This window comes from Saccopteryx bilineata, chromosome 9, assembly GCF_036850765.1.
Source record: "Saccopteryx bilineata isolate mSacBil1 chromosome 9, mSacBil1_pri_phased_curated, whole genome shotgun sequence".
Taxonomy (NCBI): domain Eukaryota; kingdom Metazoa; phylum Chordata; class Mammalia; order Chiroptera; family Emballonuridae; genus Saccopteryx; species Saccopteryx bilineata.
Window position 1 is genome coordinate 38,805,551 of NC_089498.1, and position 24,772 is coordinate 38,830,322.

Sequence of the window (24,772 nt, forward strand, 5' to 3'; positions counted from 1 at the left end):
TGTAGGTCACCTGGGGCCATGACATAGGCATCCTAGACAGTGGGAGATACCGTGTGCTGTGTGGCTCACCCATGTGCAGATAAGTGCGTTCTCTGTACCCAGAGCACGGCCCCACACTGACCCTGGTAGACAGCACAGCGCAGGCATTTTGTTGTCTCTGAAGCTTTACTGAATTTCTTGTGGAGGCTGCATCCCTGGGTGACACCTGGAACCTCCTGGGACCTGCCCAGCAGCCACAGGGCACAAAGGGCCAGGCAAAGGTGTGGTGTGGTCACAAGGACAGGCAGAAGAGGCCTCTGGCTGGGATCTCATTCCCTTAGGCCAGGGGTCGGGAATCTTTTTGGCTGAGAGAGCCACGAACGCCACGTATCTTAAAATGTAATTCCGTGAGAGCCATACAACGACCCGTGTACGTTATGCATTATCCAATAAAAATTTGGTGTTGTCCCGGAGGACAGCTGTGATTGGCTCCAGCCACCTGCAACCATGAACATGAGAAGTAGGAAATGAATGGATTGTAATACATGAGAATGTTTTATTTATTTTTTTTAAATTTTATTTATTCATTTTAGAGAGGAGAGAGAAAGGGAGAAAGAGAGACAGAAAGGGAGAGAGAGAGGAGAGAGAGAAGGGGTGGAGGAGCTGGAAGCATCAACTCCCATATGTGCCTTGACCAGGCAAGCCCAGGGTTTCGAACCGGCGACCTCAGCATTTCCAGGTCAATGCTTTATCCACTGCGCCACCACAGGTCAGGCTGTTTTATATTTTTAATGTTATTATTTTTATTAAAGATTTGTCTGCGAGCCGGATGCAGCCATCAAAAGAGCCACATCTGGCTCGCGAGCCATAGGTTCCTGACCCCTGCCTTAGGCTGGGCTCTCTTCCACCCGACTTGGGGGTTTGGGTTTAAAGCAGGTGCTGGCTCATGGTTGCCTGGCCTCCGGTGCTCCCTGGCTGTGCGGGTAGAACTGCCTGACGAGGTCCTTCTTGTTGATCTTCCCCATCTGGTTCCGGGGGATCTCCTCCACCAGCAGGAGCTCCGAGGGCACGGCGTACGGGGCCAGGACCCCTCTGTAGAGACAAGTGTGGCCTGAGTAACAGGAACTCCAGGCCCAGATGGCATCTACCTCGTGGCCCAGAAGCCCAGCCATATTGGTACCTGTCCCAGGAGGGTGCCCTGCTGCAGGACATGCTAAGTCGGAGACACCCTCTGCTCAGTCAGGGCCAGGTTTCCTGGAGCTGGAGAGAGCCGGCCCACTCTGCACCCTGGTCAGTGCGGCGGCGGCAGCAAGACGGGCGGAGATGGTGGCCTCCCCGCACCAGAGCCCAGAACCCAAGCTGCGTGAGCACTGGTCCAGGCAGCCCCATTCCCATGAGGGGCGCCCTATTATATGATGTGTTCTCCTGTGTGTGGCCACTCGCTGGGGTCCCACATCCGTACGGTCTGCTCTGAACCACTCCTTAGGCAGGCCCATGCCCTCCCTCCTGCGGCCTTTTCTGGGAGACAGGAGCTGCCTGCTCCCTGCTCTCTGACTGCCACACATGGGCCACGTGCCCCTTTGCGAGAAAACTGCGGAAGCACAGGATGCTGCCTGGAATAGCAGTCCCCACGGCCTCAGCCACAGGGGCTCCAACCTCTCTGGGGTTGCTGACAAGGACCTTCATGCCAGGCTGGGGTGATGCAGACAGTGGGGTACAGGACACGTGTCCCCCAATGTCTGTCCAGGGCCAACAGGCAGGCCTGGCCCTATAGTCTGTAACTGTGGAGCAGCCTGGCCACTGAGGATGAGCAAGGAGCTGGCAGTGGGGGTGGAAGAGAACCCCCAAATCTTGCCTAAGCAGTTGGGTGCTTATGAATAAACACGAGCCTGATCCCCCTTGCAGGCTGGGTCCACCTGCCCGTAGACAGAGAGCATCAGCAGTGCAGCCCTGAACACACTGCAGTCTCGGGGCAGCTCTGGCCAGAAACAGATTGCTGCAGGCCAACGGTGATGGCGTGGCTCCCGCCCGGGGTGCCTCCCGCCCGGGGTGCCTGGGAGCAGGCTGCTGCTGGCTCGAGGAGAGACTGTGCCACCATCTGTGGTCCTGGCGGCTGCAGGAGGTGGCTGGGGCTGCCCCCTAGGGTTGAGAGGACGCGTGGGGCCAGGCTGGACTTTGCTGGAACAAGCTACCAGGACTGGCTTGGTGACCCTGACAGTGGAGCAGAGTGAACCCCAGATGCCCAACACCCCCACCTGCTCCTGGACCGTAGCTGCTCACTGCTCTGCAGCCAGGCTGCCAAAACTCAGTGTCTCCAGTGGTGTTCGGGAGGCTTTCCCCATGTCCCTGCTTCCCTTCACCATGCCAGCACTGAGCTGAGCGCCGGGGCCCAGAAAGAAGAGGCCCAGGTGGGCCGCATCGGGCAGGCTGCGGCCTGAGATGCTGCAGGTTCCCAGGATGACAGTGCAGGTGAGGAGGTAGTGGGGCATCATTTCCCAGGAACAAAAGAAAAACCAGTCAATCTAGAATTCCATGTCCAGCAAAAGTGTCTTTCAGGAGGAAAGGTGAAATGAAAGATGTCTTTAGACATGGGAGCTGACGAGCTCCTCACCAGCAGCCCTGCACCAGGCGGAGGGCATCTGCAGGCAGGAGAGGCGCTGCCACAGAACCGAGGTGAGCCAAGGTGAGGGAGCACCAGAGACGGGAACCGTACCACTTCCTTATTATGGAAGTCTCTTTAGGAGGTAACTGAACAAAAATAGGAGGATGTAGAATGGGTGTGGAGCAGACACAAAAGTAGGCGCCGAAGGAAAGCAGCACAGAGGCTGTGTGTGCGCGAAGAGGCTGGTGCGGCCACAGGAGGGAGACTGTGGTGAGTCAAAAGCACACATTACAAACCCTAACTTAGCAACCATTACAAAAGGGAACAAAAGTATAAAAATAAAAAAATGATCTAAAAGCATTATGAGGAAGGCAGGTTTAAAATCTGCAGACCCTGCCATTTCTAAGAACAGTGGTCCTTTTGAGAAGGAGACAGACCTTCATTGCAGGACAGTCTGTCCAAGAGTCTGTGACCCGGGCCTATTTTCCTCCGAGGGTCCCAGCTTAGCGACTGGTCTAAGACAAAGCTCTTGGACTGCTTCAAGGCAAAGTGAGATCTCGGACAGGAATCCAGCAAAGCTGAATTGTTTGTTAAGAGCAAGCTTTCCTGTGAAAAAATCACATGAACGATGGAGGTGTTACCTCCTGCCTCCCACACTCATCTCCTCGGAGGAGGGACAGTGGGGTGCAGTTGGGACAGGACTTCAGCCACTGCCCATTACTCATCATGGTCATTGACACTGAGGATTCTTCCTGGGTATGTAAGTCTCACGTGGCCCATTCAAACTTGGCAGTTTGGGGGAAGGGAAGGGCGGCAGGTTGTCGGTGTCTTAGAAGCTGCACACGCAGCACTGTTACCCAGCTCTGACGCCACGTTCAAGCCCTCGAGCAGATGTGCTGTCTGAGCCGGGGCTGCCAGCTTCCCTGTGACTCCTGCTGAAAGTGCAGCACAGGGGAGGAAGGCAGTCCTTTACTTGGGGAGCAGAGAGATGAGAGGGTGGCAAGCAAACTCAAAACTGAAAAAAACATGGCAGCAAAAGGGAAAATGTTATTTTAAAAAATCTTTAGGCCCTGGCCAGTTGGCTCAGTGGTAGGGCATTGGCTCTGCATGTGGATGTCTTGGGTTTAATTCCCGGTCAGGGCACACAGGGGAAGCGCCCATCTGCTTCTCCACCTTTCCCCACTCTTGCTTCTCTCTCTCTCTCTCTTCTCCTCCCCTCCTGCAGCCATAGCTTGACTGGAGTGAGTTGGCCCCCAGCGCTGAGGACAGCTCCAAGGCCTCCACCTCAGGTGCTAAGAAGAGCTCGGTTGCTGAGCAACGGAGTAACACCCCAGATGGACAGAGCATCATGCCCTAGTGGGCTTGCAGGGTGCATACTGGCTGGGGCACATGCGAGAGTCCATTTCTGCCTCCCCTCCTCTCACTGAATTAAAAAAAAAAAATCTTTACAAAGACCCCAAATGGCAGTGAACACGACAGAAAGAAACAGCAGCCTCACTAAGAAGCCCAGTGTCCAAGAGTCTCAGTGCAGCTCCTCTCCCCATCCCCACACATGCAGGGGGTGCAGAGGGGGGCTCCAAAAGGAAGACCCTCTTCTCCCTTCATGGGGTGGGCAGCCTCTGTGTCACCCAGTGACTGCCTGATCAGAGGACACAAAGGTCCAGATGCCAGCCTCAGTCTGAGACTGGTTTCGTGGAGACACAAGACAGGCTATTCAGCTGCTCTGCCCAGTCCTGTCCTCCTAGGAGCATCTCCCCGGAGCACCCCAAATCCTCTGCACAGTGTCCATTTCAGGGTCTTCCCACACTCACGGTCACAAGCCATGACCACCAGCGCGGGTCCCTGCTGGCAGCCGGGCCAGGAGCTGGAGCTGAACTTGAGAGTCGCAGAGATGGGCACAGAGTGAAGGAGCAGAGGGACGCCGCCGAGGCAGGCGGTGTGCCTGCCTGAGGACAGTGCCACTGCACACGAGAAAGTAGACTTGGACCTGAAGCTCTCTGCGTGCTCTCAGGACAGGACACACACATACATACACACACACGTACACACACATACATGTAATTGTTTAATCAAAGCAGTCTCTTCTCTATTGTTAAACGGCAGAGCTCCAACTGTGCTTCTGCCAATCCCGGGGATCTAATTGCCCAGCTGTGCTACCCCTGATGAAACAAGGATTCCTACTGTTTGTGAAATCACGTTGGACAAGCCAAAAATATCTTTGGCACCGAGAAGGAGGCAAGTAGGGGTGGAGGAGAGTGTGCGAGGAGAGGGGATAGAGAAGATGAAATTCTTGGATTTAAGATAAAAACCTTTAGGGAGATTCCTACCAGCCTCCTTCCTCCCTGAGCTTGCGGGGGACACTGCTCTGCGGCTCCACAGACCCTCTTCCCTGTCCTGGCCTGTCCTTCTGGCCTTTGACAGGATGGACAGGGGGTTCAGACTGGGCCCTGAGACTGAGCACGAGGCACTGTGGGCACAGGGAAGGGGCCTGTGAGCCCTCTGGGGCCAGGGAAGATGGCAGAAAGGCTCTTGGGGGAGGGTTTCGGCTTAGGTAAAAGCAAACCAACCAAGATGCAGGGTGAGGGAGGGACAGGACTGAGCTGCGTGGGGAGGCTGGCTGCCCTCACAGGGGAGGGGAGCTCCAGCCCGGGGTGGGTAGTCAGCACCAAGGTGCACGTGGAAGTGCCCCACGCTCAGCGCCGCGGCTGAGGGAGGGGTGCTCCGGGTGAGGGGGGAGAGGCCCAGGAAGGAGCTGGCTCGCCCCGCACCCTCAGGCCACAGTGGGCGCTCTGGACCGTGGCTCCAGGTTAGCCAGACGCTCGCCTGACGAACCTCCTCCTAAATCTGGAAGAGAGCTCGCTCGCCCTCCACAGGGTCCCCACCCAGGAGCACGTGTTTCTTCTTCCGGACCTCAGAGCTGACTGTGTGCCGGGAGTGGGCCCGTTTCCCTGTCAGTGTCTGCGGCCCTTTGGTGACGGCACGGATGGGCTCTACCTCTGCTTCTGCCCTCATTACAGAGCCCTGCTGCAGCCCTCTGCTGGGCAGCCTCATGTAGGTACCATGTCGCCTGACCTTCCAGGCCCCCCCAAGACGGACGACAGCAAGGTCTAAGACCCCCACCTATAGCTCCCAGACAACGGGACAGTCCAGCCCCCGTCCACCCATTCCTCTGAGGTGGGATAGTTATCTCACCCGCCCTTCACGCGGCGCCTGCCCACCCAGCCCTTACCTGGCCCACTCTTTGAGCTCCCTGTGGGACAGTGAGTGTCCCTCTCGAAGTGTCACCACTGCAGTAACCCGCTGGCCCCACGTCATGTCGGGAACACCGATCACAGCTATATCTGTGAACAGAACAGGGTGGGCACCTTAAATGCCAAATGACCACTGCAGGCTCAAGAGTAGCCAGGAACAAACAGGAAGCACCAAGGTGGGGGGGGGCCTGGAGCAAGTCCTGGGAAGCAGCTGCCCAGCAGCCACAGGGAGTGCAGGGTCCTGCTGGGGAGGGGTGAGGATGGGGCCCTGGGTAGGAGCCATCTGTCCACCATCCTGCCCTCCCCCTGCACTGTCCTAGGGGACAGTAGCTGCTAAGAGGGCTGAGAATGATTAAAAGCCCAGAACATTCTGTCTCCCAGGACTATGGGCTCCCAAGGACAGGCCACCTGGGGGAGCCCCAGTAAAACAGCTGGGCCTGACACCTGTAGGGTCTCCACAGCCTGTGACCCCAAGTCAGGAGGGGGTATGGGTGGAGCCCACACTTCCTGGACTAGCGCCCATAGCCGCACCCTCTGATTTTGCCCAGGACCCTCACCTCAGCCAGCGGTCAGAGAATCAGAGCATGCTGCCGCTTCTGAGCATGGGCACACTGCCACTCCCTTGCTCAGGGACCAAATGGAGCGGCCAGCGTCTTTATTAGGCCCGGAACCAACCACAGTGTGGGGCGGGCTAATCCCCACTGGGTGGTGTTCCGAGGTCGGATCACCTGGTCCCCATTTCACCTACAACCAAACCAAGGAAAACACATCTGCTATACACCCAGGACGGCAGGTTAGGACCGAGAGTAGCTGTGCGGTGAGCCGCGCGGCCACTCACCCTTGATGCTAGGGTGGCCCAGCAGCAGCCGCTCCACCTCCAGGGCGCTGACCTTGTAGCCACCGCTCTTGATGATGTCCACGGATGTGCGTCCCCGGATCCAGTAGCTGCTGTCCTTGAACACGACCGTGTCACCTGCGGAAAGGGGCTCAGGTCACCAGGAGGCATGTTGGGGCTGGGGCTCAGCGTGTTCCGGTCCCTGTACCTGCAGGGACCGGCGTGGACACACATGCACATGGGTAGTGAGCACTGATGCCACTGGTGTGCTGGCCGCGTGCGTGGCAGTTTTGAGACAAGGCAGCAAGCATCAAGTTCAATGGCTGTGACCTCAGTCTGTGATGCTGACGCCAGAACAGCCTGCTCTGGTTGTGTCCCTCTGCAAGTGTGACAGCTGAGTCCCTGCACTGTCACCGCCCAGTGCCCTTCCTGCCGTCTCTCAAGCCCATGAAAAGAGAGGAAACGGGGGCTTGCCCGCCTCCCAGGCCCACTGCAGGGCTCTAGCCACGGCAGGGCTTTGGTTGGGCTGTGTACTGCTGTGGCCCCTTTCCCAGTGAGGCGCTCCTGGGCCACATATGGTGCCACCTGTGTTTCTGACAGGAGGAAAGGGACCTCCTGCTCCTTCGGCTGATCACCTGCTTTCCCATCCTGCTTTTCTTGGGCAGCACCCTGGCAGGAGCCCTACCCAGCTAAGGGTCCAGCTGCCCTTTCTCAGACATCACCCAGCATGAGGGGGGCCTGCACTCAGCGCGGGGCATCGAGGGGGTGGTGAGGCGGGCTGTGAGTGCACACGTGTCAGTATACACATGTGTGCGAATGTATGATGCGTGCACATGGGCAGCACCGTCCCAGCCTCTGTAGGCAGTGCTGTTTCACCTGCCTGCTCTCACACCCCACTCCTCATGCCGAGTTATTAGCTGAAATAAATCATAAATATTTCATTATACATCATGCCGTCTGACACAGGAAGGAGCCATCCATCACTTCGCCACTCCTTGAGACCGGCCGCGGTGCGGGGCGCTCTCTAGTCTATTAAACAAGATGGATGGGTGTGCTTGCACGGGCCGCTGGCTTATTTATAGTGCAGCGGGAAGGCCAGGCTCCAGGAGCACGGGGCGGCAAGTGTGGTGGTTCTCTCTCCCGTGCTGACGGGAAGCAGGAGTGACCAGAGGCTTTAGAAAGCTGTGCTGCAGAGCCAGGGCAGCCTGAAGGCGCAGGTGTGAGGTAACAGGAGTGGGCTGTGGGAACTGGGGTGGCCACAGTCTGTTCTGAGTCCATAAGGCCTGTGCGGCCTTTCTCCCATTCCTGCTCTGCAGCCCCAGCTCTGGTCATGTCCTTTTTACACGGGACAGCTGGACGGTCTTCCACCCTGTTTACCAACTGCCAGCTGCCCGTGACTTAAATGTAGAGAATGGCCCCAGTCCAGGCCACCACATCCACCCACTGCCCAGGATGAGGCTGTGCTGGCCTTCAGGTCCTGCCAGTGGCTTCCAGACCCTGAACCTGCTGGCCTCCCCCAGCCCAGGGGCCCAGCGGAGCAAGGTGCTGCCGCCAGCCCTGGTCTGTGGGCGACACTCTCCCCACCTCAGTGCCCATTCCAAGGCTGGGTGGTTTCAGGGCCTGTCAATGTCACCGGCACCTCTCTGAGCTGCTCCCCGCCCTGCTCTGTTAGTGCAGCCTAAGCCAGGGAGGAAGCCCCTACAGCTGCACCCACACCAGCCACCTGCAGCCCCTGGCCATGCCGCCTTGCCCCCAGGGCATGAGCGCAGCTCCCTGACTGTAATAGTCTAGTTCTCCATCTGTTGCCTGTCCTCACTTCAGCCCTATTCAGACATCAGTTCTCTGGCATCTCCAGGTGTCCCCTTCCCGCACACCAGCTTGGGGGGAAGACGGCTTCCTTCAGCACCTGTCTCCTGTCACCAGCCTGAGGAAGTGCAGTGAGAACTGGGGTCTCCTCAGAGAAAAGCCAGGCACTGCCACGGTAGGGACGGTGCTGCGGACATAGGGAAGTTCATCACGGAGAGATCTGGGGACTCGCACGCCAAGCAGGGAAACCTGCATGCTCAGGAGAGCCCTGGGCACTTATTTGGATCCTTGTCAGGCAAAACCAACACACGATGACAGGTAGTCCAGATCATCCTGGATGACCCAGTGCGCCTCAAATGTGACCACACGTCCCTAAAAGAGGGAGACAGAGGGAGACGTAACACGCGCGGAAGCAGAGAAGGCTGTGTGAGGACGGAGGTGGAGGCTGCAGTGGTCAGCCAAGCCCGGAACAGCTGGAGCCCCAGGAGCTGGCAGAGACAGGCGGGATCCTCCCACAGAGCCTCTGGAGGGAGCCTGGCTCTGCAGCACCTGGAGTTCAGCCTCCTGCTTTCTGGAGCTGGGAGGGAGTAGACTTCTGTTGTTCGAAGCCCCCAGGTAGTGGTGAGTGGTTAGAGCAGCACAGGACACCCCAGCAGGCGCGGAGCTATGCTGCTCCCAGGGCAGTGAGCTCCAGCAGCATCTGCTGGCTGGCAGACTCCGTGTGGACTGTGGTCTGGGGGGGAGGGGATGAACACGTGAGAGGAGGCAAGGGTGGGGCTGAGGCCCAATGTGTGAGGGCACAAGCATGCAAAATCCTATGGAAGCAGAAGCAAGGCTGAGGAGCCAGGAGGGCTGTGGGGGAGAGCACAGCAGGATGCGCCCAGACTCTGTCTTTAGGAGAGCGCACGGGAAGGGGCAGCATTTGCACCTGAAAGCTCCTTCTCATGCACTGTGGAGATGGTGCTGGGCAGGGTGAAGCCTGGGGCCTGCTGTGGCTGCAGCCATGCCAGGTGGGGGGCAGGTGGGTGGAACAGCAGACGTTAGCTAGGGGACCCTGGAGCAGGAGTAGGTCTGGATTTAGACAAACAGGTGAGGGAGGAAGGAGTCCAAGCTCCTTGGCCCACCTCATGGCTGGGGCGCACTGCAGGCCTGGGAGAAGAGCTGGGCCAGAGACACACCCGGGGGCATTACAAGGATGGACATAAAACCTGGGGGGGGGGCAAACTGAGGGGGAGAACACCGAGCAAGAACGGAAAACAGGGCCAAGAAAGCCTGTCTCATCAGACCTTCTGGAACCTGGGCTGGGTCTCCTACTCTCTGGGCAAGCTGCAGAGACAGCCCTGCCGTCAGCGTCTTCAGGCCGTGCCCGACGTGGACCCCCACCGTGTGGGTTCTATTGGGAGTGGCAGTCAGGATGAGGCCCCACAGCCAGAGCACCCAGGCTGCCCGCTCGCTGCGGGAGGAGCAGAGGCCAGAGGGGCAGCCAGCCGGAGGGAGGTCTGTGGGTGGAGGCTCATTGCGGGGAACACTGGGAGGGATCAAGAGACTGCCTCTGCTTTCAGAAATGTGAAGGTCAAAGGACCATCGCCGAAGGAGATGCTACTGTGGAATGAAGGGCCGGGGAAAGTGGAGGGCAGGACTCTTGAGAACTTCTGGATTCAGGGGGGCCCAGGAGGAAGGGAGAGGCGTGGTCAGGTCCCAGGAAAATGGGAAGGAGCAGGGTTGGGGTACTCTCCTTCTCCGGGGTGAGCACGTGTGGAGAAAGTAGGGAGGCAAAAGGTAGGAATGGAGGGTTTGTGGAGTGCAGGGTCCACTGGGTGCCAGTGTAGAATTACTCTGTTCTCCTGGGGACCCTTGTGCTCCTGGTGACCCAGAGGTCCTGGCTGGACTGGGGAGCAGGAACAGGATGCTCAGGCCCACACGGCTGCTTTATGCCCTGAAAAAGGGGTACCCCGAACACCCCTCAAGAGTCTCTTTGGATATTGTCTGAAACAGGTGCTAAATCCTGGCAGAGTGTGGTCCTCTGCAGAGCTCCAGAGTCTTGACCCACATGCCATCTTTCCCTGAGGGTGAGGCTTGCCCACAGGCCGGTGACGTATGTGCTCATATGGTGGAACTGGCCTCAGAAAAAGGGGCACTCGGCCTTCAAGCATAAGGGGGGATGATCAGCACAGATCAGCACAGCCAGCGAGCTAGGGAGCCGTCTGTTCACAGAGCACGCCCCGCAGCTCCGTTACTGACACACAAGGCTGTGGAGTGGAGCCAGCTTGCTGCACCCATGGTCCCACCCCCAGCGCCCCGCCAGCACTGCAAATCCGTGTGCACAGTGCAGCAGGACAAGGCGCCTCCCTCGGCTCCCACTGTGGGTCTGAAAGCACCTGCACTGGGCCATGTCCAGGAGGGACGGAGTTAAGGAATGAAGCAAGTCCTCCAAACCCCAGTAGAGCCCAGAGCAGACATCAAAAAAAGAGAAGGAAGCGTGGCTGGAATTTCTGCAGCGTTCTGAGGCAGCGGGACTGCACTCCCAGAGCCTCCGTGCAGCTGTGCTGCGAGAGGGCACACTGCCAGGCTGACAGGGTGAGGCCAGACGGTGCCCTGGCGTTCATACCAGGAAGAACCACTAGCGAGTGGCACCTCCAGACGCACATGGAGCAATGGCAGTGTCCGCCAGGCCCTGGCCCACCAGCCGCCCACTGCGGACTGTGCTGCACACTGGGAGCCCGTGCACTGCTGCACGGGGACTCAGCCCTTCCTCTGAGCCTGAGTCCCAGCCACTGAGACGCTGCGGGCCCTGAGATGCTGCAACAGCCCAGGCCTCGCAGAGGGCGGGTAACCGCCAATGCCGGGCCACCTCACCTTGGAGACAGGCCGGTAGGTCTGTGGCAATGTCCAGTTCAGCCTCTGGTGAAATGTGGGTCAAACCTGGTTGGGTGCAAATAAGGGCCCTGTTTCCAGGCAGTGGCCCTGGTATTGGCCAGCTCAGGCCTGCTCCGCAGCATGGGCTGCAGAGCCCTTGGACGAGACTTTCTGCACAGCTGTGCTCCCAGCGCCCGACCATGGCAAGTGCTGGGGACAAAGGCCAATCCCCAAAGGTCATATCTCTATGACTCCATTTCTATGATGTCCCTAAAGGACAGGAATGGTGGTGGCCAGGGATTAGGGCCAGTGGGCAGAGGGGAACAGGCTCGATGCCACAAAGCTGCAGCTCAAGGGAGCTGTATGGTGACAGGAACATTCTTATTGTGCTGGTGGCAGTGACTTGGATCGCCACATGTGACAAATGAAAGGAGCCGGATGCATGCACCACGGAGCACACACTGGTGTGCATGGAGCTGTGGAACTGGCTTTGGTGATGCGCATTACTCAGGACGCTGCCCCTGGGGAAACTGGGTGGAGAGGCAGGACCCCTCCACACATTACTTGTGACCTGCTGTGACTCTATTTCAAAATAAAAAGTTTTCAGAAATTGCTGCTTGATTTATGGAGAAGCCCCCCCAAACTCCAGGGGAGCCCCCCTACCCTGTGGGCTCACCCCTATACAAGTCACTTGCAGCATCTGCAACATATTATAATTAAGCAGTAATTTTTTTAAAGGGAGAATTTATATTAACCAAATTTATGACTGAGAAACAAGTGTCACAAACAAATGTGGGGAACTAACTGCCTATCAGGATGCTAATTAGATGCCCCTGAGCAGTCTGGGACTCTTATTCAGGTGTTAGTGCTCTGCCCCTCTGGGCACACGGGCTCTGCTCATCCTTGAGGAAGAGCCCAGCTCCCCCCCCCCACACACACACCTGTCCCCACTGTCAGGCCCCCTGTGAAAGGCATGCTTACAGCATGGCAGGGGCCAGGGGCTGCTCGGCAGGGCCATGCAGATAGCTCTAGAATCAACTCTTCCCTCAGTGAAATGCTGATGTCCCCATGGCATCCCCACTCCAGGGAGGGGGAAGGCGTGCGCCTGGGTGAATGCAGACCCCATAAGATCACCAATTGACCCAGCAATTGCACTAGAGTTGCACGTTCCAATGAGTCATGCTGAGGGCAGACCCAAGGGCCCGTGCAGCTGACCAGGAAGGACATCGGTGCCAGCTGTGTCCTTCCTGAAGCATCAGGCTTCTGTGTCAGCGGATGCTGCAGCCACTCATCAGGAAGAGGCTGTGCCTGAACTCCTACAGTAGCAGGATCTTTCCACAAAAGCCTGCTGTTCTGTCTGCTCTCTGTGTGGTTCGTGATTGCTGATTTCCCAGGGCAGCTGCTGGATGAGCATCGATGAGGGTGAGGATTACCCCTATGTCCTTTAGGGCTCTGGCCCCATCCTCAGGGCCTGGGACATGGAAGCAAATAGTCTTAACAGAGCAACAGAGGCCAGCCCCGTGGACCATGCTGTTGAGAGGGAGCTTCAGACACAAGAACGTTAATAACTTTTTCTGTAGCAACATATTTATCAAAATGCACTGATTCTGGAATCAGTCTCCTGCTGATGAGTGTCCTACCCCTCAGCCCTGATGCCTGTCTGTAATCAATGAGCTTTTCTCTGACAGACACAACATCCTGATCAATACAGTGGAGCTGTATGGAGCTCAGGCACACATGTTTGTAGCAGGATTTATGTACTGCTCTCTAAACCAGTGCTATTTTGTGTCTCTGATTTAAACATTAATTGAAAATAAATCTCCTGATACTCAGAGGCTAATTTTCTGAATGTGTGGGCGAATCATTGGTAGTAGGCTTGGGTGAAGTGCTCCCAGCTGGTTGAGATTCCTGATCCTGGAGAGACACAGGACTAGCACCGTCCCTGTCCTGACAAAGATCCTGAGCTGCTGATGGGGATGCCGGGCACCCCACCTGCCGTGCCCCTGGCTATGCAGAAAGCGAGGGCAGGCGAGTGAGGAGACAGAGCGGAGGAGACACCGACCCCCTCTCATGGAGGCCACGGAGCATCCTGAAGCCACGAGGGAGCCGGAGACTGTGCTGCCAGCGCTTTCCTGGCTACTTTGCCCCGAAGCCCCTCGTATGTCCACCGTGAGTCTCAACTCATCTACAGGTGAGGAGGCCGAGGGCAGTGGGGGAGCAGAAGAGCATGGCCCTCTCTCCTAGGCACTCAGCGAAGGTCACCCACCAGGGTGCAGCGGTGCCACTATCCCAAGGGCTCCAGTGATGGGCGCCCATGGCGTAAGAGAGGAGCCACTGCCACCTGTCAGCCATGCAGAGCCCTTGGCAGCTGCTGTCCTGCCCTGCTACTGGGGGACAGAGACCAAGGAAGATACCGGGAGGAAATGAAGACACAGCAACTTCCAGGAGCATAAACCTCACCTGAAATCCGCAAGGGAGAAATGATAGGGTGAACACAAGTTCTCTCTTGAAACAAAATCAACAATAACCTTTTTAAGGTATAAGGCTTTAAATAGGCAGAATAAGAAAGGAGAATATGTTTTAAGAAATTGGAAGCTGGAAAGCAGATGAATTAGTGGTCAAGCACTATGCAGACATGCCTGGTGGTGGTGCAGTGAACAGAGTGTCAGCCTGGGACACTGAGGTCCCAGGTTTGAAACCGTGGGGTCGCCAGCTTGAGCGTGGGATCATAGACAGACCCCATGGTCACTGGCTTGAAGCCCAAGGTTGCTGGCATGAGCAAGAGATCACTGGCTTGGCTAGAGCCCCCTAACCCCCCGTCAAGGCACATATGAGAAAACAATCAATGAACAACTAAAGTGCTGCAACTATGAGTTGATGCTTCCCATCTCTCTCCCTTCCTGTCTGTCTGTCTCTTTTTAAAAAATAAAAAGTAAAAAGAACTATGCAGACCCAAAAATGTTCCTATGAGGGCACGGAGAGAGGCAGCAGGATGCTTATATACACCGAAGGCTCAGGCAGAGGCCCTGGGGGAGGGGGAGGAGGAAGGATGGACCGAAAGTGAGAGCAGGTGGAACAGTGGCGGCTCATTCTCTGGGGACGGAGGGTGCTGGGTGGCCAGGCACGAGGCTGGTGGGCCTATGACCACCCAGGGTGTGGCCATCCCACCCACCCTTCTCACTCTTAGTCCCTGGAGGTTGCTGGGCATCAGAGGGGAGACAATCAGCCAAACAGTTCTCAGAACTACAGGACGTGGTTTCCAGAGTCTGGCATGGCGAGGAAAGTCAGAGCACCCTCAGTGCACTGCCTGTTGAACTTCAGGGATCCGGGGACAAGGAAGATTCTCCAGGACTCCACAGAGGGGAAGGCCATGAAGCACCAGGAATAACATGGCTGCAGCTGGCAGCAAACACGGAAGCTGGAAACCAATAAAGGGATGAGTTCTAACCCAGGATTCTGTACCCAATGCAACCAGAATGTAGACACTGCCAGACACGTAGCTATTCTCCGGAGGCACCTGGCGTATGTGGGCCCCAACCTGAGGAGTGAAGAGGAAGGGAGAGGCATGGGTGCAGGAACGGGAGGTCTAGCCTGGAGGGAGGAGAGAACCATAGGCAATGAAGGCCCCGGTGGGAACTGAGCACTGATGTAGAGGTGACCACCCAGCTAGAGGCAGCAGGACACTGGAGGGAGGCTCTTCTAAGCAGGGAGAGCGGACTGCAGGCCTGCACTGCTGGAGTGGCTGGGATGCGGCCGCAGGAGATGAACAAATGAGCCCTTCCCAACCTGTGGAAAGAAGAGCCATGGTTGCACACAGCTCAGCTCTGAACAGAATGTACAGGGCCTCACGCCACACACCCTGCAATGTCAAAGCAGCAATTAACAAGGCCTGGTGGTGGTGGTGGCAGCAACTGGTTATTGTTTCCAAACTGGTAAAACCAACGGCATCTTTAGCCATGATGTACACTTTGATGAAAAACAAAAACATCCGCCATCCTCCCAGAGGTCTGGGACTGAAAAGGGAGGGAGGGAGGGAGGGAAAGAAGGAAGGAAGAAAGGAAGGAAGGAAGGAAGGGAGGGAGGGAGGGAGGGAGGGAAGGAGGGAAGGAGGGAGGAAGGAAGGAAAAGGCCAAAGAAACAGCACCAAGGTCAAAGAGCAGTGGTGTACAGCAGAGCTCAACACATGACAGAGGGTAGGGTGGACAGTACAGGTCTGTAACACGTGGTGACATCGCTGCGTCATTCCATACGAAACCCAGTTCCTGCCGGATTGAACACTTAATGTCATGAAAGCAAAGTCTGATAAGTTTCAGAAGAAAATATAGGAGAATATCTTTATGACCACTGGGAACAAAGGATTTTTAAGCAAATAAAATAAAACAAAACAAAACAAAATAAATAAAGCACACAGAAAGGAAAGGCTGCCAGATGGGACTACACCACAACAAAAGCTTCTGCACACAAAGGTGCCACTGACAAAGGAAGCCATGCGTGCCACAGCGGGGCTCAGCCTTGCACAGTCAGGGAAACCCAGGACAGCTGCAGGCAGAACAGCCGAGGACACCAAGCGTCTTTGGAACAGTGATCCTGCCTTCTGTGAAAAGCGGGGCTCGGGTACGAGATGGTCATTTTTGGTCAGCCAGATGTGAAGGTTGTGACACCTGCAGTTCCATGTGTGATCATAATCACTAACAGACATGGGGGTCCCTGCATTTCTGCACTTTGCTTAATTCTTAACTACAATTTATTGGTCAAAATAAAAGTATTCATTGTTGGAGAAATGTATCAGAACTCAGAGCAGCTATGAGTAAGTTGCCTCGGCAAGATGTGAGCAGAGCAAACATTACTCCTGTGTGCTATTCTTTTTTTTTTTATTTATTTTTTTCCTGTGTGCTATTCTGAGGCCTTCTTCACATGAGAAGGTTTAAATGTCAGCATAAAATTTAAAAACAATTTATACTTATCTGCGTTTATAAGAGTAACAAAACTTGCTGAGGAAAGACCGGAAGACAGAGAAATCAGAGGAACACATGGAAGTCCTGCAGTGATAACAAGGGTCAGCCTCTGGGTTTGGCAATGCAAACCCAAACGGGGCCACACACATGTATATGACACACCAACAGACATCTTTATGTATCTGTTTTTGACCACCCCTAATTATTTTTTTTCTTTTTAATTTTTAAAATTATTTTTATTTTTACATTATTTTCTTATTTATTGATTTTTTTTTAGAGAGAGAGGAGTGAGAGAGAGAGACAGAGAGAGAGAGAGAAGGGGGAGGAGCAGGAAGCATCAACTCCCATATGTGCCTTGACCAGGCAAGCCCAAGGTTTCGAACCGGCGACCTCAGTGTTCCAGGTCGACGCTTTATCCCACTGCGCCACCACAGGTCAGGCCTTACATTATTTTCTAATAGATTCCTAGAGACCCTCTTTACACCTGATCCCACCTGCATGCAGGCGGCACTGGCCTTAGAAAGCTGAGTGTCAGCTTTGTAAGAATCTTTGTCAATTTGGTCAAAAGGATTCAATCTTGTTTCCATGTTTATCTCTTTCATCACTAGGAAGTGAAACATTTCCCATATTTTTTGGCCGGTGGCACTTCTTTGTGACTTGCCTGTCATCTCTGCTTGAGGTTGACCGGGCTGTGAGCGATCCCCTGGGCTGCATGGTCAGCCCTCATTCGCGACTATAGCAACACCTTAGAGAATTTCCACGCTCCACCACGGCTGCAAACCGTAGGCAGCCCAGCCAATCTGTATCAGGGCTCTCTCTTCTGTTGTTTGGCTGTTGTGACTTAATGTTTGTCTCTGATAATATCAATGTGCTCACTGTAGAAGAAAAAGGGAAGAGACACCCCCAGATACCCTGGTAATGTTCTGGTGATTTTCCCATGGTTCTCACCCTCAGTTACCTAAATACCTTCTCCACACATATTTATCTAAAATTAGGTAAATCTAGTTTACTGTTTACTATGTCACTTTTCAACATTAAACAGTGTATGATGCATCAAAAAGGTAGCAGGAGTTACAGTTTGCTCAGCTCTGTCCCCATGTCCTCATCACCATCCCATGTCCCCATGTCCATCCTATGTTATCTCTGTGTCCTCATCTCTATGTCCTCAGCTGGGTCCTAAGTCCTCATGTCTGTGTTCTCACGAGCATCCTGTGTTCTCATCTCCACCCCATGTCCTCAGCTCCGGCAGCAGGATCAATAGAGAGCCCTGAGGATGCCTGGGTCTTAGAATCGCCTGTCCCCTGCCCTGGCCCAGCTTCTCTGAGGGTGTGGCGGTACTCAGGTGGGACCCAGAGAGTCAGGAGAAGCCACTGTGGCTGTCAGCGAAGTGTCTGGGGGGAGACCTTTGATTTCTTCCCTGACAGGCAGCCAGGAGTCCTGGGGGCTTGCAAGGAGCTCCCGCCAGCTCTCCCTGCAGTTCTCCCTGGCAGAAGGGGGTGGGGAAGGAGGCAGACACACAGGGCAGAAAGGGTTCCAGTGGCTGAAACTGAGGTGGCCGGTTTGTCTCCCATCATCTAGACATGGAAAAGGCACTGAGGAGGAAGGAGCCGCCGGACTCAGCCCTTTTCTAGCTTTTGCCAGAATTCGCATGGCAGGAGGGGCTGGCCAGGGAAAGGGTTAAGTTTAATTTATCCTGATTTCTATTTAATATCATGCTCTCCCCGTAGGAGCCGGCAGCTGTGAGCTGATTGCGCGCTCTCATTATGCAGTCTGTATCGCTAATGGTCTGTGACAAAGGCATGCGGCTTCCAGGCCTTACCCCCCGAGAGCCAATTAAACACACATACTCCCTTCCTGTTTGCAGCGCATTACAATGAAATTAAACTGAATTTCAAAATCATTTTCTCCTAAAGACATCTCTTTACAATAATTAATGCATACTATTCCTTTTCAACTGAAATATTCATCAGGAGCAGTGACTAAAATGTTTTAACACTGACTGCCCCACATTTTGCATTGCTGCCGCCCCAGTGCTCAGTCAGCCCTGCTATCAGCAAAATCCACGGGGTTTTGGTTCCTGTGCTTTTAAAGAAAAAAAATCTGCAGTTTTTTATCTGAATTTTAAAATAAAAGAAGATAGCTACAAAATCAGGTTTCCAAATTGGGAGTATTCAGAGGGCTACAGAAGGGATGCATAAAAAGCATGATCAGTTCAAAAATAATACTACCTAAATTCTACATTTGAAGGACAATAACAGAGGTTTGTTTCCACTAGACTGGACATATATTAATGCAGATGTTTACAGAGGGTGACCAGACAGACGTGTGCTAACATACTGACCACATGCAGAGACAGGACAGCCCAAAGCAGGTAACCTAGGCTCCTGGGTCCCCAACCACAGGGTCCTCTGCTGACCAGCACCCCAATCCTCCTTGCAGGGTTCCTGGCCTCTCTGTTCTGGAGGCTGACAGACAACCAATCTGCAAACCCTTCAGAACCTTCCCTAACTTTGCTCTCTGCTCAGCATGGAAGGACCAGGGGGACGGGATAGTCCCGCCCACAGGTGCTAGGAAATATACTGCTGAGGGTGCACGAGAGAGGCAGCCACAGATGACCGCAGGGCCACAGGGTGGACACGAAACCGGCTGAGATCAGCAGGCCCAGCCCTAGGTGCCACTTGCACAGGGACAGAAAGGGGTTGCTTGATATCTCCCAGAAGGACTCTCTGTCTGTCCCTTTACCCGCAAGCCCCACTTGATGGGTCTACACAGCCCCTCGCTCTGTCACTTGGTGACTTCAAGCCCATGATAGCGGCAAATTGAAGAGTGGACACAAGCTTCACCCTCTACAGCTCCACACTGACCTGAGCCTGGTGAGATGACAGGCATGCGAGTGTCAGTCCCATAGCACATGCCATGGGGGTTACCAGGCTAAGCCTCACAGCCAAGACCATCTTCTAACACACCCTCTTTACTGGTCAGATTCATACAGCAACTCCCGCCGGAATCCGGAATCCCATCCCATCTGCAGGTGGCCTCCTTCTCCTGAGCTCTGCTCCCCGCAGAAGAGCAGGGATTAAGGCACATTGCTGATTAGGGGCCACATGTGATGACATATAAAGAGAGGCCTTTCTTTTTAGGAAATAATATTGCCTTGTAATTACTATGAAATAATGTATGTTCAGCATAAAAGTTTTAGAAATATAGATTGGCAAAAAGAAAAAGAGAAACCATTCAGAATCCCACCACCTATTTGTTGAAAACTGAGGCTCTGGTGCGTGTTCTAGATGAGCACGCACACCAGTGAGTCAATGCAGCTGCAAACCCAAACAGTCCCAGTATCTGCCGTGTCGCCTGCTGGGCCCAGGGAGTGGGAGAGGATGGGGGGCAGAAGGGGAGGGGGCAGGGGAACAGAAGGGTGGAGGGGATGCGAGACAGGGGGTTGGGGCGAAAGGGGGCATGAGGCTCCTCAGAGCAGGCTCTGGGTGCATATCCCAGGTGAGAGGATGCCAGGCCTACCGGTGCACACCAGCAGGGCCGCCTCTTCCTGCCCAGGAACTGGGGCTCTGCTGACAGGTTTATACTTGCTCACTTGGGCAGGCGATACACAGATTGCAGACTTTAGTAGGGAATAGGGAAATGAATGATCCACACCACAAATAAACCACATTCTATCAAAATGGCTTTGATCCTGAGTGGGGGAGGGGAAGATGTACAAAGCACGATGGGCTAAGAGGGAGGATGGAAGGGAGGGGTGAAGCAGGATCTCTGCAGAATGTAGTGGTGATGAGGAAGGGGGGCGTCCTGACCCAAGAGGGGAATGGGACCACCGAGCAGGGGCTGCTGGCCGTCCCGAGGGTTGTGGCCTCAGGAGCTTCCTTTTAGAGGCTGGCAGGGAGTGGAGGTACTGGGTGGGGACACAGACACAAAGATGTGAGACAAAGTGTACCCCTGGCTCCGTCTCTGCTCTTGATAGAAGATTCTGGGGTGTCCAGGAGTGGTGACAATCTGGGGTGGCCAAGCCACACTGCTTCCCTTTCCCCTCAGGTCCCCCTCCTCCAGTGGCCCCTTTCTCTCTGCCTAACCCTTACCTGTTTTAAACCAGCCATCTGAGGTGAACGCTTTCTTTGTCTCTTCTGGTTTGTCCCAGTATTCCCGGAACACCGAGGGTCCCCTGACCAAGAGCTCCCCTTCCTTCTCCTTGAATTCCGGGGTCACCTGTGGTGTGGGAGAAACGCGCACATCAGAGTGACGCCTCCCAGGATGGGGTCTCTGCTTGCCTTCCCTCTGCCCCTACCCAACCTAAGGACAACACACATTGCTGAAATTAAACATTTTGTTGAAAATGATTGAAAAACACAGCTTTCGATCTGTGGTGGCGCAGTGGATAAAGTGTTAACCTGGAATGCTGAGGTTGCCAGTTTGAATCTCTGGGCTTGCCTGGTCAAGGCACATATGGGAGTTGATGCTTCCTACTCCTCCCCCTTCCCTCTCCCTCTTTCTCTCTCTCCTCTCTAAAAACTTAATAGTTTTGAAAAAAAAAAAGAAGAAAAACACAGCTTTCAATACAGGAACTTAATGATGACAGCGCTGAGCCGCTCTCTGAGCTCACCTCGTCCTGGGCAGGGCTGCGGGTCATTTTTTCACCCTAAAACAGCTCCATCCTGTAGATTCGAAGATGTAAGTGGCCAGGTCTCACAGCTTGGGTCTGGCTGAAGTAGCTGTTCGTTCACTTCTAAAAGCCATGCTCCTGGCTTCCCATGAAATCCTGTGTTCAGGGCATTTCTTGGACAAAACACAGAACCCAGAGAAGCAAGCAGCTGCCTGCCCCGCCTGTGGCTACGGGAGGAATTCCGAGTTGGTAGCACCTGCTGTACAGCCCTCTCGGAGTGGTGACTTTACTTGGTGAAAAGCAGTGTTTTTCAACTGCCGATTCGTAGACTGGTGTCAGTTCGTCACAAATTTCATGCCAGTCTGTGAAAGTATAATCTTCACACAACATCAGGGTGGTTAACTCTTTCACCGACTGGCATGAAATTTCTGGTGGACTGGCACCGGTCCACAGACCGGTGGTTGAGAGACACTGGTGTAAAGGAAACTGACAGGAGGAGTCAGCTGGGGGGGAGGGTGGCTCCGGGAGGAAGACAGGTGCCAGGAGAGCGCGGCCCTGGAATTCACGTGGTGTGGGAAGCAGGGAGTCTCAGCGGTTCTCCAATGTGACCACAGTGAAGGGCAGGAGGCAGGCTGGGTTTCATAGAAACTGGGCAGGGGCTTCTGTGGAGCCAGGAGAAGCATGCGCAGAGGAGGACCCTGAGCGGTCACAGGTACACTCCGCTGGGAGAATTCAACACGCCTCACTTAGTAATAGAGCCTTTCCTTCCTTTTTTTTTTTAAAAAAGACTTTATTTATTCATTTGAGAGAATTGAGAGAGAGAGAGAGAGAAGGGGGAGGAGCAGAAAGCATCAACTCCCATATGTGCCTTGATCAGGCAAGCCCAGGGTTTCAAACTGGCGACCTCAGCATTTCCAGGTTGATGCTTTATCCACTGCCCCACCACAGGTCAGACAGAACTAGTAGGCAGAAAACCAGCAAGGCTGTGGAAGAACTCAACAATACCATTAACCATCTGCATCTAATTAACATTTTCACTCCAATCCAAACCAGCAGAACATTCACCAAGCGAGATAATATATTCTGGGCCATAAAACATACCTTAACAAATTAAAAAACAAACAAACAAAAACTGAAATCATATCAAACATGTTTTCTGACTATAAGAAATCAGTAATGGAAAAAAATCTCTAAACACTTGGAAAATAAATACCACAGTTATAAATAATCCATGAGTCATGGAGGAAGCCTTAAGGAAAATTATAAAATATTTTGAAGTAAATGAAAATGAAAATACATCAACATTGGGGGGAAAAACAGCTAAAGCAATTTATATCACTAAATGCATATATTAGAAAAGAGAGAAACGGACGTCACGGAAATGGCGCCGTGAGAAGCGCGTCCGACAGCTCTCCCCTAAATCACAACAAATTTATCAACTAGAAACAGAAAAATTTATCCTTGGAGCATTCCGGAGTTCCACACAAACTGAAAGCAAAAGGACTGTTATCACTTGAATCTGAGAGACGAGGGTGTGGAGGAAGCTACCGCAGCGACGCTCATTCAAGCCGCGAGGGAGTGCGCCTGCGGTGAGTCAGCCCATATACTTGGGAACCGCGAGCCGCCGCCGCGAGCCGCCGCCGCGAGCCGCCGTGAGCAGCCGAGCGCGCGCCCGTCCGGTTGAGCACCGCTGACGTTCCCAGCGGCCCGCACACTGCGAGTGGGGGTCGCCGGCCACCGGTGCCTGGAGCGCCCCATTCGCGCGCGTGCCTTGGGCATTCCACGCGCCCAGGGCGCCCTGCTGGCCCGCACACCCAGGGGGCTCCCTTATCCTGCGCCTGGTGCGGTCCAGCCGCCAGCGGCGGGGCGAGCGGGAGAGGCTTGGGAGATTCTCTCCGTGGGCGGGGCACCTCACCCAGCCATTCAAGCTAACAATCAAGCGTTGGGGGAGGGGCGCGCGCAGGCAGCCTAAAATACCTTCGGAAGCACAGCTGCGACCCAATCACTGAAATTAGCTTAACCCATAAAATCTGCGCACCCTCGGTTCTAATTGATAAGATCTCTCTCAGTTCAGCGATCTAAGACAAGAGGCGTGATATTTTTTAAGTGCCTCTCGCTAAAGGGGCGGGGGCAACTTCTGATTGATAGAGCCTCCATATTCAGGGATAAACGCTAACAAGAAGGACTTGGCAGATAATAAGGTCTATACTACACTAGTCGTAAGCAGAGACTAGTGCCTCTTCTTCCCTGCAAAAACAGGCTACAAAGTGTGGAAAGCCTGGGTTGAGAGGTCCAACTAAATGATAGGCGCTGAACAGTCACCTTGACAACAATTGATTCCCACCCCCGCCTGATTACACTGGAGGCCCTGACTCTCAGAGCCTTTCCCAAAGCCTTGCACTGAGTGGGGATAGAGTGGGGATTTCCCAGCTCTTTGAGCCTCTTACTCCCCAGGCAGAAGCAGTTGCAGCCTTATAGCTGGATCACCAGGCTGCTAATTCAGAAAGGGGGGACTAGGAGAGAGAATCCAGGAAAGCAAACTCTCTCATCGTTGGACCCTGCAAACGCCAACAAGCCTTTACTTCCAGCAAGACTAAAGCCAATTATATGACATTGCCATAGAATCCCATCAACTGCAAATCCCTACCTAAGAGTGACACAGGGGCAGAGCCTGGGGTACAGAGTCACCGACCAGGAAGAGGGAGAGAAAAGAAAAAGGAAGAAGTTAACCTCTCAAAATCAAGAAAAACCCACAGACTTTACAACTTGATCCACTAATTTTTTGTTGTTGTTGTTGTTGTTTGTTTCTTCTATCTTTTTGCCTTTATTTCCTCCACCTCGGTCCTTCTATTCTCTGCCCATCTTATGCTTCCCCTTTCTTGAACTACACTACCCATGAGTGTTGCATTTTATTTTTCTTCTTCATCCTCACCCTCCTTTAAGGTTATACTCCAAAACACTTAACTCTCACTCTCTCCTCTTTTTTTTTTTTTTTTTTGTCTTGCTTTATTTTGTTTTTTTCTCCTCCTATTTTATTTCTTCCTTCGTTTTTCTCTTTTTCTTATTTTTTCCTTTCTATTCGTTTTTTCTTTTCTCATTTTACTTTCCTCCCATATAATCCTCAATCACGAACAAATTAGTTAATTTGGGACTCAAGGCTTTTTTTTGGCTTTATTTCTCTTTTTTGCTTTTGTTTTTATTTTTTTTTTCTCGTTTGTTTATTTTTGTGGCATTTTGGGTCCTCCCAACCCAAGGTCTCCATTGTATTTAGTCTTCGCTCCACTTAATACAACAGATTTTTACTTATTATTTTTATTTTTTCTTCTTTATTATTCTTTTTTGGTCCTTTTTTCTGATTCCCTCTTATCCCTCTCATTATATCTCTTAGTTGACCATCACTTACAAGCAAATCATCTTATGCTTGTCTAAGATTTTCTTCCTTTTTTTTTTTTTTTTTTTGCATTTAGTAGGTCCCTACTCCCTTTTTTTTGCCCCTTGAACTCTTCACCCCAAATCAGGCCCTCCATTATAGGCATGATATTTCCCTGAGGAGGGGAGAGGAGGGAAAGAGAAGAGAGAAAAAAAGGGGGAAATAATAAATTATTACTGTTTTTTTTTGTGGGGTGTTTTACCCTTTTTTCTTTTTTCTTTTTACTCTTTATTAATTCTAATTAGTGCTATCAATAAGACCACCCTCAGATGCCGATAAGAAAGAGGAAATCGAATATTATGGATACAAAAGAAAGAGAGGTAACACAAATAGATGTGGAAAAATCTATGGAGAAAAGACTTAACATATTGGAAGCCTTGGAGCTAAATGACAGAGTATTTAAAATAGAAATCTTAAAAATACTCAGAGATATACAAGAAAACACA

At 53.4% G+C, this 24,772-nt stretch overlaps 1 protein-coding gene across 2 annotated transcripts in view; it reads right to left on the reverse strand.

Annotated features, from left to right (window-relative positions):
* Positions 1-549: 549 nt before the first annotated feature.
* ACSF3 (acyl-CoA synthetase family member 3) overlaps positions 550-24,772 on the reverse strand; it is an 82,194-nt gene continuing 57,971 nt past the window's right edge. The window contains exons 7-10 of one of the 2 annotated variants that reach the window (XM_066243441.1): positions 20,376-20,502; positions 6,671-6,805; positions 5,811-5,922; positions 550-1,071 (exon numbers count right to left, since the gene is read on the reverse strand). In XM_066243441.1, coding sequence (XP_066099538.1) covers positions 924-1,071; positions 5,811-5,922; positions 6,671-6,805; positions 20,376-20,502 — 522 coding nt within the window. In that variant the 3' untranslated portion in view covers positions 550-923. The remainder of the gene's footprint in view (positions 1,072-5,810; positions 5,923-6,670; positions 6,806-20,375; positions 20,503-24,772) is intronic. The other variant, XR_010727118.1, reaches the window with a different exon arrangement.